Source organism: Peromyscus leucopus, chromosome 23 (assembly GCF_004664715.2).
Source record: "Peromyscus leucopus breed LL Stock chromosome 23, UCI_PerLeu_2.1, whole genome shotgun sequence".
NCBI classification, from domain to species: domain Eukaryota; kingdom Metazoa; phylum Chordata; class Mammalia; order Rodentia; family Cricetidae; genus Peromyscus; species Peromyscus leucopus.
This window is the reverse complement of record NC_051082.1, coordinates 25370049-25386097: the sequence shown is the minus strand read 5'-3', so window position 1 is coordinate 25386097 and position 16049 is coordinate 25370049. Positions and strand designations below refer to the sequence as shown.

At 52.3% G+C, this 16049-nt stretch overlaps 2 protein-coding genes across 3 annotated transcripts in view; one reads left to right on the top strand and one right to left on the bottom strand.

Annotated features, from left to right (window-relative positions):
• Rcc1l (RCC1 like) overlaps window positions 1-6250 on the top strand; it is a 32088-nt gene extending 25838 nt beyond the window's left edge. For both annotated transcript variants that reach the window (XM_028870132.2, XM_028870133.2), the window contains exon 11: window positions 5344-6250. In XM_028870132.2, the coding sequence (XP_028725965.1) occupies window positions 5344-5421 (78 nt within the window). In that variant the 3' untranslated portion in view covers window positions 5422-6250. The remainder of the gene's footprint in view (window positions 1-5343) is intronic.
• Window positions 6251-10014: 3764 nt separating this feature from the next.
• Castor2 (cytosolic arginine sensor for mTORC1 subunit 2) overlaps window positions 10015-16049 on the bottom strand; it is a 42875-nt gene continuing 36840 nt past the window's right edge. The window contains exon 9 of the mRNA XM_028870134.2: window positions 10015-16046. Coding sequence (XP_028725967.1) covers window positions 15981-16046 — 66 coding nt within the window. The 3' untranslated portion in view covers window positions 10015-15980. The remainder of the gene's footprint in view (window positions 16047-16049) is intronic.

Here is a 16049-nt window from a genome sequence, read left to right as displayed (position 1 = left end):
CCTGCTGAGGGCTGCTGGGGAGGAGTCCATGTCTAGGCTGCTGAACCCGACACCTCCACTCTCAGCATGCACACACCCTCGTGCTCCGACTCCTACAGCCAGAGCACTAGCATCCTGCCGGCCTCCTGTTGAGGGGGTGAGCCTGTCCGCCCTGTGCCGACTGCGTTGGCAGCACCCCGCTGCCCGCTCTCTTGCACATTGGTGAGCCCCCCCGGACTCAAGCCAGGCAACTGCACTGTCTCTCGTCACCTTTTGATTAGATGAAGGGAGGCTGGACAGGTCCATTAGTCTTTCGTTCTTGTAACAAATACCTGGGGTCATCATCTAACAGAGGCAGTGTGTGATTGGTTCTGGGTTTAGCTGTAGCTGGGGTCAGCTGACCCCACCGCTTCAGCCTTGGCAGGGCCGTACAGCATACATAGCAGGGGACACGTGACCTTAAAGCTGCCCCCTCATTGGAGGCTGGAATCAGAGCGGTAGAGAGGGGCTGGGGTCCTTTCATTACCTTCAGAGGCATGCTCCCTATGCTGGCTAGTTTTGGTTTTGGTTTTTGTTTTTTGTCTGTCGATTTGACACAAGCTAGAGTCATCTGAGAGGAAGGAACCTCAGTTGAGAAAATGCTCCGTAAGATGGTATAGGCAAGCCTGTAGAGCATTTTTTAAATTAGTGATTGATGTGTGAAGGCCCAGCCTGCTGTAGGTCATGCCACATCTGGGCTGGTGGTCCTGGGTGCAAAAGAAAGCAGGCTGAGCAAGCCATAGGGAGCAAGTCAGTAAGTCCCCAGCTTCTGCATCAGCTCCTGCCTCCAGGTTCCTGCCCTGACTTCCCTCAGTGATGGGCTGTGACATGGAAGCATAGCCAAATGAACCCTTTCCTCCCCAAGTTGCTTGTGGTCCGTGATGTTTCATCATGGGGGGTCTAAGGCACCCCCAATCCCTAACGTCCCCTCAGTAGGCCCATCTCTATAGATTTCTACCGTTTCCCGGTAGCACCGAGCTGAGGATCAAGCTTTCAACACTTGGGTCTTCAGGGCACACATGAGATCCAAACTATAGCCACAGGGTGGTGTGGGGCTCCCGTACCACAGCCCTTCTTGCAGAGTTGAGCTGTGAGACCTGAGGCGGATCCCATGAGGTCACACACACAAGTCACAGGTGAAGCCAGACTCAGATCTTTTCATTTGATGGGCATGGTGGTGCACATCTGTAATCCTAGCCACTTGGAAGGCTCAGGCAGGAATCAGGTCAGCCTGGGCTATATAGTGAGATATTCTCTTTCTCTCTGGGGTGGGGGGGAAGACTTGCTTAGCACAATAGGAGCCCTGGGTTCAGTCCCTAGCACCTCATAAACTGGATGTGGCGGAGCACACTTGTAATCCCAGGAGCAGGAGGTGAAGGCAGGACCAGAAGTTCAAGGTCATCCTCAGATACACAGGGAGTTTGAGTCCAGCTTGGGCTACATGAGACCCAGAGACCAGAAGTCCCCGCACGACTAGGGACAGGCTTATTGTGCAGTCTCTTCAGAGACCTGAGAGACACACGCCAGGGGGCACTGGAGTCTTAGGAGCCTGCTGTTCCCAAAGGTCCTCATTGACCACAGGTCCAGGCCGGCAAGCAGAGACCTAACAGCTTCCTGTGTTTTGGGTGCTAATGGCCAGAGCATCTGGGGAACGGCAGATAGGTGCTTAAGTGCAGTGGGCTGGGCGCGGACGATCGTGGCAAGGCACTTTCCCAGGAGGGTAAATAGATGATCTCAAGGGGCCTCGGAGGTTGCTAAGAACCCACCTGGCTAGGTCATCATGGGGCAGCCTGTCACTGCTGTTCTGGGGCTGGCCCCGGGCCGCACCTGCAGCTCCAGGCTGCCTCTGTCACCTAGGGCCCATTTCTGTTTGCTCAGTGGTCTGCGTGGCAGCTTTTTCCGAGGCGTTTTGTTTGGGGAGGCAGTGAGGCAGTGTGGCATGGTTCCTGCCTTCATCTCATCTGCCGTCGCCAGCAGCCCCTAATGGAGTGAAGCTCCACGGTCAGCACCTGCCACTGCAGTGCTGTTAGGCCAGGCCACCTGTTGCAGGCATTCATTTCTGCCCTAAACTCAGGAAATTGCCCAGGCAGGCATAGCTTCTCAGTAGCTGTCAGCAGGGAAGGACGGGTGGATAGGGATCTGGCCAGCTGATCCCGCATCCACATCTGGGTGAGCGTCTGAAGGCACAGTCATACAGGGTGTGCCTAGGGGGCCACAAGGCTGGCACGTCCCCTTCTGAATTGAGAGCCTGTGAGGAACATGAGATTTAAGTAGTTCTCAGTTGGGAGATGGGGTTATTAGGAGGTACTTAACACCTGGGTTTTTATTTATTTTGACAGAGACTCATGTAGCCCAGGCTAGCCTCAAACTCGTTGTGTAGCAAGGAAGTTTTCTGGTCCTTTTGGTTCTACCTCCCGTACCTGATTTACAGGGTGCTGGGGATAGAATCCCTGGGCCTCATGCTTGCTAGGCAAGTGCTCTACCCATTGAGCTACATCCCCAGCCATGGTCATTGTTTTCCACGGAAAGTCCTTTTCCAGTATAGCATTGCCTGTTACAGTGTATGTATTATAGTATACAGACATTACTATGATAATAGTAATAGTGCTTAAAAAGGAAAGTGGGCGTGGTGGTGTGCACCTCAGCTGTCAGGAAGCTGAGGCAGGAGGATGCTGCAAGTTGTAGGCCAGCCCAGACTATGTAGTGAGACCTTGTTTGAAAAACTGAAATAATTCAATGTATGGCATCACATGCCTTTAAGCCCAGCACTCAGTAAGCAGAGGCAGGCAGACTTTATAAGTTTGAGGCCAGCCAGGCTTGCATAGTGAGTTATAGGCCAGCCAAGGTTACATAGTGACATCCTGTCTCTAAAACAAACAAAAGGGGATGGGAGATGGCTCAGTGGGCCAAGTGCTGGCTGTGTAACTCTGAAGACTGGAGTTTGGATCCCCAGCATCCACGCAAAGCTCTGCTCCAGGGTGTAGTCTATAACTCAGTGCCCCATAGGAGTGGAAGCAGCCAGATCTCAGATGCTTGCTGGCTCGCCAGTCTAGCTGAACTCAATCTCTGGGTCCACTGAGAGACCTTGTCTCAAATAATAAGGTGCTTAGTGCTAGAGGAAGACACCTGGGGTCAGCCACTGGTTTCCACACTTACACACACTGCATCACACACAGCACACACCCATACCACACACCACATTCCACACACACTGCACTGCACACAGACACACACCCATACCACACACCACATTCCACACACACTGCACTGCACACAGACACACACCCATACCACACACCACATTCCACACATACTGCACTGCACACAACACACACCCATACCACACACCACATTCCACACACACTGCACTGCACACAACACACACCCATACCACACACCACATTCCACACACTGCACTGCACACAACACACACCCATACCACACACCACATTCCACACACACTGCACTGCACACAACACACACCCATACCACACACCATATTCCACACACACAACACTATACCTACACTACACACACTACATTCTGCACGCACACACTGTCTTAGTCAGGGTTATCATTGCTGTGATGAAACACCATGAACAAAGCAGCGAGTTGGGGAGGAAACGGTTGATTTGGCTTGTACTTTTGTATCACTGTTCATCATCAAAGGAAGTCAGGGCAGGAACTCAAGCAGGGCTGGAATCTGGAGGCAGGAGCTGATGCAGAGGCCATGGAGGGGTGCTGCTCACTGGTTTGCTCCTCATGGCTTGCTCAGACTTCATTCTGGGGTGTGTGTGTGTGTGTGTGTGTGTGTGTGTGTGTGTGTGTGTGTGTGTGTCTCGGATCTTATCCAAGGATGTTCCGACCCACAGTGAGCTGGGCCCTCCCACATCAATCACTAATTAGGAAAAGGCCCTCCAGGCTTGCCTACAGTCTGATATTGGAGGCATTTTCTCAACTGAGGCTCCCTCCTCTCTGATGACTAGTTTGGGTCAGTTGACATAAAACTAGCCGGTATGTATAGTACATACACTCCATTCCTTACATACCATACAGACTACTTTCCACATACCCACCACACACCCACCAGACACAGTACATTTACACACGTATACCACATGCACAACAAAAAAAGGAAGAAAAGAGAAATTAAAAAATAAATAGAGATCCTGGGTAGAGGCACTTGACACCAAGCCTGACTGACTACCTGAGTTTAATATCTAGTGTCCACAAGGTGGAGGAGGGAACCAACCCCCGAAGATTGTCCTCAAGTGTACCATGGCCTGCATGCATGCATGTATGTACCCATGTGCGCACACACATACACACACACATACACACACACACACACACACACACACACACACACACACACAAATAAGTAGTGTAATAAAGAACAAAATACTGAGGATTGAGGGACCAGCCCTCTGGGAAGCCCAGTGTAGCTCTGAGGCTTGAGTGTAGTTGAGACAGTCTAGGGTGTCCCTGGCGGGTTAGGCTCTAAGACAGCGAGCGTCCTCTGAGAATGGACAGACTCCAGTGCTGAGGTAGGGGAGGAACCCGACCTCCTGCTGCACTGAGGGCTAAGTCTTCCCGGGAGAAAGACCGGCCTAGACAGCAGCGTGGCCAGGCCTAGGTGGGGCCTGATGCCTCTTGAGACATAGCAGGAACTCTGCCTCTCAGCTGGCCATGGTGGGGGATATGTGGGCTCCAGCCCATGGCTGCAAGTGGGGTCAACGGGTAAAGTAACGGAAGTCACTGGGCCAGCGTGGCCATGTCCCCACGCTAGACCTACCAGGCAGAAGCCTTTCCTGTGCCCTTGTACTTAGTGACATCCAGGAAAGTCACTGAACACTCAGCCTTCAGGCAGGGAATCTCTGTGTCCTTCGCCAGGGCAGCCTCCCCAGGGTGGCTACTAGACATGATGTCATTGATGGACAGAGATGTCGGGTGGCCTTTTCCTGATACTCGTGAGCTGTGAATTAGTGTGGATAAGTGTCGGCATCCTGTTTGCAGGGGATAGGGCCACACTCCCAGAAGGCAAAGAACTTACCGAGAGGTGGGGCCGAGGGAGAGGTTCAATAGGTAGAGTGCTTCCTTAGCATGCACATAGCCCTCGCTAGGGTCTGTCCCCAGCACCACAGAAAGCAGGTGTGGTACTACATGAGTGTAAACCCAGCACTTGGGAGCTAGAGGCAGGAGGATCAGTTTATGGTCAGCCTCAGCTACACAGAAAGTTGGAGCCACGTGAGTCCCTGTCTCCCCGGAAGGGCTCCAGAGCCTGCCCGCCCTTCCTCTCACTGGGTCCCGGGGCTTGTTTTTCAGGTGACGATGCCCGGCGAGCCTGTGGACGTGGCATGTGGTGTGGATCACATGGTGACTCTGGCCAAGTCATTCATCTGAATCTCCTTCCGGGCCCATCCCGGGTTGCTCCAGCCTCCGAACTAGACTGACAGCAGCAGCTTGGCAGAGGCAGGGTGTGGCCGCCAGCACTGGGATACTGGGAGAGGGCCAGGGCCTGTGTGGAGCAGGATGCTTCTCACTCTGTATCCTCAGTGGGCACATTATCATAGGAGTCTGTGGACAAGACCCTCCCCTGCTGAGGCTCCTGGCTGCCGAGCTCAGTTCTGGATGGTCGCTCTTGGCTTGGTGTGCTCCTGAGGAGTTACCAGGGCACGAGACCCTAGGTTGGCCAGGCTGATGCCCTTTTCAGGTAACATGGTGGCATCTGGGGATGCGTCTTGCCTGAGATACTATTCTTAGGGGAAGTTCATTACTCATGGCACATTTGATAGGAAGAGATTGGAGATATGACAAAGCACTCAGGAGAACTTGTTCCCCTACCACAACAGGACGCACTTGGGCTGCTGGCTGGCCCAGCTCAGCAAGAGAGCCAGCTGCCTTCAGCTAGGGCCTCTCTGATCAGATGCACCCCAGACTCTTCATAGAGTGGCCAGTGTGAGCAGGCCTCCCCCCATGGCCCTACAGTATCCTAGCCTTGGAACCTCCTCGCTGCCTGGCTTTGAACAGTCCAGAAGCCCCTGAAGAAAAGCTGCAGGCCAAATGCTTGTGGGCTGAGGGCTGTGGAATCTTGGCTGGAGGGCCAGCCTTGGAGTAGGAAGCCTCAGGAACTGGGAAAATGCTTGTTTTGAAGAAAGCTTGTCTTTTGCTTTCAGAACAGTGTTTGCAAAGCTCTTTTGGAATAAAGTCTTTTTTCTGACTTTTCTAAGAATGGACGTCTTATTTTCTCTGCAAGAATTTACACTTCTAGAAAAAGAGAACCCTCAAAATCACAGCTAATTTTGTCTGGCTTAGAATTCCTATTACTCTTCCCTCTGTGGGCACATTTGTGAAAAGATTGCCTACAAAAACTATCAATGAATAAACCCTGTTTGTTTGTGGGGTGGTGGTGGTGGTGGTTTTGGTTTCTCTGGGTAGCCCTGGCTGTCTCAGAACTTGCTCTGTAGAAACTCAGAGATCGGCCTGCCTCTGTCTCCCTCCTTAGTGCTGAGATTAAAAGTGTGCACCACTACTGCTTGGCCATTTGGTGGATTTAAAAAAAAAAAAAGAATGGAGGTCTGGTAACTGTTTTACTCCATCATTTTGAGACCATAGAAGAGGCAAACAGAAGGCGATCCTACAGGGATGTGTGTGCGTGCGTGTGCAATTGAATGTGTGCATCATGTAGAGGTCAGAGGACAGTGTCTGTGTGTATGTGTGTGTGTGTGTGTGTGTGTGCAGCTGCATGTGTGCATCATGTAGAGGTCAGAGGACAGTGTCAAGTCTCACCATTCCTCAGCTGCTATCCATCTTACTACTGAGACGGGGTATCACTTTGTAGACCAGGCTGGCCTTGAACTCAGCGTTCTGCTTGCCTTTGCCTCCAGAGTGCTGGGACTAAAGGTGTGCTCCACCACACCCAGCTCCACCTTATGTTTGGACGCAGGATCTCTCCCACCCTGAAACTTCCCAAGAAGGCTGGCTGGAGAGTCCTGTTTCTATTTCCCCAGGGACGGAATTACAGGCCCCGTGACACCATGTTCACCTTCTTTACATGGGTTCTGGGGATTGAACTCAGACCATCAGCTTGTCAGGCAGGCACTTAACCCACTGAATCATCTCCCTAGCCCTTGGAAAGTATTTTCTGAACAGATAGATTCTTCAGCTGGGAAAATAGCTGGCGCCTGAGTCACTAATTAGGATCTTCCGCGCTGCCTGCTGCACCCCACCTGCTCGCTACTTGTTCACTCTGCAGGTACTTGTGGGCCCCTTAAGTGCAGGCGTGGGGTGCACTGAGTCATATGGGTCGAAGAATCCCTGCTCTGTGCAGCTGGTCCTTGGGGAGGGAAATGGACATCGTACAAAATACACGGAGTATGGTAGCTGTGGTGGAGGAGAGCAAAGGTTTACCCCAAGTACCTGACTGCAACAATTTAAAGGAGGACTTAATTGGGCTCCCAGTCTTAGAGGGTTCCAGTTCAGCATGGCAGGAAAGGCATGGCAGGGGCTGGGGGCTGGAGCTCGTGGGAGAGGCCTCTCACATCATGGCAGATCAGGAAGCAGCATCCAACAGGAGGTCGGAGCTGGACCGCCACCTTAAGGACCATCCCCAGCGACCTACTTGTGTTGTCCGGGCTCCACATCTTTTAAAAGTTTAAATGTGTGCGCCACACATTCAACACATGAGCCCCCGGGGGACATTTCAGATGAGAACCCTAACATGGAGAAAACCTAACAAGGAAATGGGATGTGTTGGAAGGTTGCAGGTTAACGGTGAGAGGTCAACAAGTAGGATGTCATGGGGACCAGCTGGCTGGTGTTGGAGGAAATGGCTGTTTGGGCAGCTACAGGGCCCCTCACCCAGGCGGATGCTGCCCCCGATTCTCTTTTAGGGCTACTCAGGCTTACAATGGGAAAATTTGCTGTGAACTTGAAGTTGAGGAGCTGGAGAGATGGCTCACTTAAGAACACTTACTGCTCTTCCAGAGGACCCTAGTTTAATTCCCACATCAGGCAGTTCACAAATGCCTGTTAACTCTTAGCTCCAGGGGACCTGACACCCTCTTCTGGCTTCCAAAGCATCTGTATGCAGGCAGGTACACATGCTCCCATCACCACATACCTGTGATTTAAAATGTTTTTAACTTAAAAAGTCCTTAGGAAACAAAGGGGCCAGGACTGCAGCTCCGGTAGGGTCCTTGATTATAGCATCCACGAAGCCCAGGGTCCGATTCCCAGCGCCTCCTGAATGGGATGTGGCAGCACATTCCAGTAACTCCCGCGGTGGCAGACCTCGAGGCAGGAGGATTAGAAGCTCAAGGTCATCCTTGACTACACATTGAGCTTGAGGCCCTGTCACAATGAACTAAAAAGCAAAACAAAGCACCTTGACCATAGTCACCTGTGTACAAAAAGGGGCATCCTTATCTTTGAATTTTCCTTAAAGCCGGCTGAACCTGTTGGGCAGCCTGGCCATGCAGCGGCTGTACCCCTTTGCTTCTGCTCAGTTGCCGTCCGTACTCGGGTGTTGGTCTTTGTCTCTTTGGTCCTTACCCCCCCCTCTCCCCAGCACCTGACACCCGGAAACCCTGCTCGGCCATTATCTTGGTTGCTCATTCTGTTCCCGCGAGAGGTTTGCATATGACTTGTCCTCTCCCTGTAGTGAGCATGTGAGCGACTCCCTGGACAAAGCGAGTCACCCGCCTCTTCCTAGGTATCCTCTTGTTCTCACTCTTCAAGATTTATTTACGTGTATATGTGTTTTGCACGCGTGTGCGTCTGTGCACCATCTGTGTGTAATGGCCATGGAAGCCAGAAGGTGGCATAAAATCTTTTGGAACCAGAGTCAAGAGAAAATTCTGGGCTAAGTGCTAGGAACCGAACCCATCTCATCTGCAAGAACAGCAAGGTCTCTTTAACCACGACGCCATCTTTCCAGCCCCCTCTTAAGTTTTTTTAAAAGATTTTTACATGTATGAGTATTCTGTCTGCACATATGCATAGGCATCATGTGTGTGCAGCACTCAAAGAGGCCAGAAGAGGGCATCAGATCTGGAACTGGAGTTACAGATGGTTGTGGGCCACTGTGTGGGGGCTGGGGGCTGACTGGATTGAGAGTTGTCTAGATTTGCAAACACATCCCTGTCTGCTTCTATGACGACATGTCCAGAAACATTTAGATCAGAAAGGCTCTGACCTCATGAATGGATCAATGACTCGATGGAAGCATCATTTGTTGGCATTACTGGGAGAAGGTGAAAGGTAAGAGGTGGTCCTCTATTGACAGGTCACTCACTAAAGATGTGATAGCTTGCCCTGGCCTTTTCCCATGTTCCCATCTCTGCTTCTTGGATGCCATGAACAATCCCTTCTCTGCAAGTTCTCCTTGTCATGGTGCTCTAACCTCACTCAGGCCCATGGTCACAGACTGAACCCCCTGAAACTTTGAGCTAGGACACATCATTCTTCCTTTTAGCTTGTATTTATTTTATGCATATGGATGTTTTGCTACATGCATGTCTGTGTACCACATGGGTACCTGCAGAGGCCGGAAGAGGTTGTCAGATCCCCTGGGACTGGAGTTACAGATGGTTGTGAGCCACCATGTGGGTGCTGGGAATTGAACCCAGGTCCTCTGGAAGAGAGCAGCAGCCAGTGCTCTTCACCGCTGAGGCACCTTTCCAGCCCCTTATTTTATCGGGACAAGGTTTCACTATGTAGCTCCGGCTAGCCTGGAACCCTTCTGCCTGAGCCTGCTGAGTGCTAGGATACAGATAAGTATCATTTTAAGCCACTGTTGGGGGCAACTTACTACACAGCATCAGGTAGCTGATCCGAACCCCCTCACTCCCGGGAGCTTTTGAGACTCAAGGTGTTACAGCTGAGGGTTATCCTGCTGCCTCTAGCCTGTGACCTATGTTCTCCAAATAATACGGAAAGGAGGGAAGAAATCAAGAGACGATCCTGGATAAATCAACATAAAATCAGACAGCAATCCGCCAACATCATCTTTTTTTCCCCTTCATTTAATGAACACTTTACAAAGTACAAAATATACTGTCTTTTTCAGGGGGAACATTAGGTACTTTTTTTTTCTCTCCATCATACAGTACACAACTCTCAAGGGTTTTGTTTCTTTGACAAAAAAAACGAAAGCATGAAGGCCCTGGAGGTGGAGAGGGGAGAACTCCAGTCCTCCCCTCACCCAAGCTGCAGGACCGATGAAGTACCACGGTTGCTGGTGACCTGGGCATGACGTGCCAGGCGAGGGTCGGCTGGGGCTGTGGGCAGGGCGCCCACACCTGCTCCCCTGCCTCAGGATAACGGAAATGATTTTGGCATACAAGAGGAGGGCTGGGAGAACTATTGTGAACATTTTCATCTCCCTGTTGTTTGGGGGTTGACCCTGCTCCAGCTCTTCCTGTGATACAGGTAAACCGAGGCAACAGAAAGGAGAACCGCGCTAGGCTATGCCCGCGGAGACCTGGATTCTGCCCGTTGCTGGGGTCTTCAGCTTTGTGGACCCCTTTTCCAGGATGAGTTCCTGGAAAGCAAAGGGCTCCTCTTGTCTCCAGCCCCTCTCCCTGCGAATACTGTCTTCAGAAATGAAACGTTTGAAGAGTCCCATGGGTGGGCCTGGGCCAGCTCGGGCTGCCTACATGGACTGCCCCCGGGCCTCGGAGGGTAGAGTCTCCTGGGGATTCAGAGAATAGGAAAGGAGCCTATCCCATCAGAAGAACTCTACGTTCCACCCCGGAGCCAGGGCCTGGATCCCCCCCATCTGGTTAACTCTGAGTGGCAGTGGGTTAGGCTGAATGGCCAAACACTGCATGAAATAGCTCACAGCTCTGATAGGCTCTGCACATGTGTGCACACACTCATGCCTAATACATGTACACATACACACACACACACACACACACACACACACACACACACACACACGAATATAACCACACAGAACAGCATCCTGACACATGGGCCACCTCGCACTTCTGACTCTCCCAGTTCCCTCCTCTTCCACCAAGTGCCACAAACCCTCACCACCAAACTGATGCTCACAGGCGCCATGGCCTCGGGCCTCTACTGGTGCCTTGTATGTGGGGCCCACCCGGGATCAGTTAAACGTCTCCGTTTGCTGCTTCAAATTAGGAAATGGACATGAACAAGAAAGCAGAGATGTATGAAAAGGTTAGGTCTATCAAGTTAGCTCTTCTCCTCCACAACAGCCCCACACCTCAGAGCAAGGCTGACCGGCAGTCGGCCATCTTGGCCTCGCTCCCCTCCTGGATGTCAAAATGGAGGTCTGCCACCCTTCCAGGCTATACTTGGACCCTCAGTACAATACTCATCCCGTGGGAACTCAAAGCTATAGCCCACCCCTGTTGGGGAGCCCCCCTATTCCTCACCCAGACTCCCCTCACCAAGTGCTGACCCCACCTATGGATCCCCAATTCTGCTCACAGAATGAACACGGGTGGGCGAGGGGTGTCCTGTGATGCCTAATAGGCATCTTGACAGGATCCAGAACTAGCTAGAAGACCAACTTCTCCCTAAGTCTGTCAGGGAGACTGGATTAATTGAGGTGGGAAAACCTACCCTGAAGGTGGGCGGCACCCTTCCAAGGGCTCTTGGACTGAATAGGAAGGAGAAAGTGAGCTGAGCACCAGCATCCATCTCTTTCTGCTTCCTGACTGTGGATGCCACGTGACCAGCCGCCTCACGCTCCTGCCCCCATGCCTTCTAATCACTCAAGAGTCAAAGTAGACCCTCCCTTCTGCTCCCTCTGTCAGTTGCCTTAGCCAAGAAGAGCCTGTGCTGCCCCCATCCCATCCAGAGGCGCTGGCATGTGGTCCTGAGGCGGCTGGGGACTTTTAAAGGCCAGCCTGGGAGATGTGGTGGGGAGGGGCTGGTAGCGGGTGGTCCAGATCTTTGACGACCATGGACCAAAGGGGTGGGCTGGCTGTGCACAGGAGAGCTAGCTCCTTCCCACCTGCCTGAGCATCTTTCGGACTTCCACAGTTCCTTCCACCGTACTACAGGGGGAACCACCTCCCCGGCCTAAGAGGATGCTTCAGCAACACTGCCTGATGGGCAGCAGCAGACTGAACCGGGTTCCCTGACCCCCGCCCATCACACTAGGAACCTGTTGCCTGCAGCCGGTGGAACAGGGTAAATGCTGATGCTCCAGAGGCTTGGGGAAGCGGGTTTTATGGGGTCGGGGCTGCATACCTCTATAGGGGTGTGTGTGTGTGTGTGTGTGTGTGTGTGTGTGTGTGGTCTTTAGAGACCCTGTGGAGGAAAGGAGTATACACTGGGCAATGCTGCTGAGATCTGGGGGAGAAACAGATTTCTTGGGAAGCGGGTTTGCTCCAGGGTGTGGGGCTGAGCCAAAGTTGGGGAGGGGACTTTGTAAATGGGGACACTGAACGGTCTCATTGGTCTGCAGTGGACAGGAAGTCAAAACTACAAGTGATATTTGACTTTTTTTTTTTTTCTTTTGAGACAGGGTCTCATGTAGCCCAGGCTGGCCTTAACTTGTGATCTGTCTGCTTCCATCTCCTGAGTGCCGGGCATTGAATCCAGAGCTTCATGCATGCTAGGCGAGCATTATCCCACTATCCACGGAGCCACACCCCAAAGTGAACTTTTCTAATTAGAGTGTCTTTCAGGCAGATACCAACCCCTGGAGTCCATGACTTGGTAGCCCTGCCCAAGGGGGTCTGACTGTGTTTCCCAATACTCTACCTTAACAGCCCATTCTCCTAGCCTCCCTGCGGGCCAGGAGACTCTGCTGCTAGGCCCTGGGAGTGGCTGGGGGAGCACTTGCCTCGAATGCACAAGGCCCTGCCTACAATCCTCAGCACTGCGGGGAAAATACAAACAAAATCCCCCAGAGAGCCTTGACTGCTGACTGGCATGCCACTTGGGTCACCTCTGAGGCTGGGTCAGCAGGGGCTGGAGTGACCCCCACATTCATAAAACCAGGAGATGCCAAGAAGTGGGGAGACAGCACTAAAAACACAAGAGCAGAGGGCCTCAATGAGGACTGTCCCATCTCCCAGGGCTGTACAGACTCTATCATGCCTATGTTACCCACAGAACACAGAGACCCAGCTTCTTCACAAGGACCCCTGTAGCTAAATAGTGGGGTCTCTGGAAGGCTGGGCAGGCAGACCCAGGCCTCAGCTCCTCTCTAGACACACAGTTGGGGGAATATGTGTGATGTTTTGGGTCCTGTGGAGTCTGCCCTAGGGAGAAAGCAGGGAAGAGAACCTGAGATTCCTAAACTAGCAGGAATTAAGGAAAAAAAAAAAAAATCAGCCAGGCGTGGTGGCGCACGCCTTTAATCCCAGTACTCAAGAGGCAGAGGCAGGCAGATTTCTATAAATTCAAGGCCAGTCTGGTCTACATAAGGAGTTCCAGTACAGCCTGAGACCCAGCCTCAAGAACACAACTAACACAACAACAAAAAAATCAGGTAAGATGCCAGGCCTACAGCTTTCTATAGAGAAGGGACTCTGGGAGGGAGATCAGAACACAATGGGTTTACCAGACAATGTTTTCGGAGTAACCCTGAGGGAGGGAGCCACTGTTAAAATGTAAAAAAATCCCAATCCCCCTTCTGGATCAATGTCCCCTCCAAATAAAATAAGAGCATCCAGAGCGCTAGGCTGTGGGAATGGGGGTGCAGTAGCTATAAAGCAGACCACGCTGGCCCTCTAAACCTGTCCCAGATGCAGTAGGCTGGTGGTTTTGTCTCCCCTCCAAGCTGGCCTCAAGGACCCCAGGGCTTTTCCAATCGTTGTATTGCCTACATATTCAAATTAAAAATATATACGGTGGCTCAAAATGTCCCCGTGTGTGCGCACATGAGGTGGGGCCCTTGCCTGTGTCCTGCGCACACAGAATATATTAACATATATATTGCTCAAGTATATATGCTATTTACAGAATATATCTCTATTAACATAAAACACGTATTTATAGGTGTGTACAATACACAGTTTCATCCTAGCAAGTCTAGGGGGGGCCACACAACTGGGGGGGGGGCGGGGGGCCAGCACACTTACACGATGGGAAGGGATAGCTGGAAGGCAGGACAGAAGGGTTACAGAGAGGTGCATCCTGGACAATCAAGGCCTTCCAGGGTGGGAAGAAGGGGACTCAGGGCCCTCACTATGGCCCCTGCCTACTTGGCCCTTACCCTTTTGGGACCAGAAAACAATCGATAAGATTTGGTTGTCTTGTGCAAAAGGAATTCAAAAACAAAACAAAACAAAACAACAACAAAAAACCAAACCCCACCCGAGGTAATTTTGATTAGCATGCTGGACTGAGCTTCTACAGGGTTCTAGAATACATCCTCCATCGGGGTACGCTCCTGTGGCCCAGGGAAGGGAGGAACACAATTCGTACAGAGACCTTTGCAGGAGTAAATAAATAAACATTCCCTCCTCTGACCTTGTTGGAGACAGCGTAATAGAGGCCCGAGAAAACACCCCCAAAAGCCTAAGTCTGGTGGATCCCATAGTCCCAGCTCATGATACCACCCTCAGGCACTCTTACCACCTGATAGGCTGGGATGCCCCATAGGGGGTGCTATGGGGGCCCTGGTGTCTTGTGCCAGAGCCCGGCTCCCAATAACCCTCCTGAGAAGACAAGGCCAAGATTCTTAGGAAACATCTTTGCATTTGCGTCTGTCCGCAGAGACACACGGTGCTGCTAAGTGCCACTGAACTCTGGGCACCCGAATAAGACTCAAACAGGTCCCATCTCCTCCAAACAAGACTATTCCTTCCCCAGCCACCTGTATGCAAAAAAAACTGAGTAAAAAAAACTGCAAATGCGATTTTCTTTCTTCCCCCCCTCTCTCTACAAATGCTCAAGACAGCTGCCTCCCAGGTATCACCACGGCCACAGACTGCTGGGTGTATTTTGGGCAGGTGTGTGAACTGGGGGCTTGAGGCCTCTCTGTCCCCTAAAAGTGGGGTAGAGAGGATGAAGGGGGGAAACTCTTAGGCTGGTCTAAGTGACAGCTGGGGAGGTGGACATGGCCCAAGGCACTCTAGGCCTGGGCTGGTGGGGATGGCCATTGCTGGGAAGAAACTGAGTCTTTGCTGGCCCACATGTTGGGTCCAGGGAGAGCGAACAGAGGACGGAGAGAAGCTGGTGCTCTAGGCTGGTGGGAAAGGAGGTGTCCTGGGATTCCTTCCTCCTCCGGGGACAAGGGCTCTTGGTGGGGAGGTTGTCCCAGGACCCCTTTGGCAGTTGTCATGGGAATCGACACAGGCCCTGTGTGGCCAGCAGGTGGGGTTCTAGGGTCTTGGGTTTGTTTCCCCAGCTTGGTCGTAGGGGGCCCACCGCTACTGTCTGAGGCTCACTGGCCATTATGACCTGAGGGTGGCCTGCTGGCCTCCATCCTGAGGGAACCAGGCCCTGTTCCTCTGATATGAGAGAAGCACTGTACCATTCACCCTGGGTGGGCGGGCTCCTCACGGAGGCTTCCCCGGCTCTGCACACCCAATCTTGCTCCACCAGCTTCCTAAGATGTCCCCAGGTGCATCAGGACCCCAGTGTCTTGTGGGAGGCGCCAACTTCCTTTGGTGTTTGCTGTGGGCTGTAGGTGAGGCCCTGGGCTGTTCCCAAGCCCCCCAGGCCTCAGAGACCACTTTCTGGGGTGGAATTTGGGGGAGGAAGATGGGCACATCCCCACGGGGGGGAAACTGAGTCATTATTGAAAAGGCTGGGGACGCTGGAAGGCTGGAGGTGGATGTGGGGATGGCCTTGGCTTGGACTCAGGCCTGGAGGGAGTCAGGAATCAGGGGAGTGTCCCAGAGGCCCCGTCCTTAGGGTCCTGGGGCCGATCTTTCAGTCCACAGGGAAATACTGCAAGAATAACCTTCATTGGGGAAAAGGCCCATGTAGGCTGTGGCAGAGAGGAGCCCGGAGATGAGCCTCTTCTAATGCTTCCCTCCTTGACTGACCTTCAGGGCGTGGATAACACCACTGATATTCTCCTCTGGAACCTA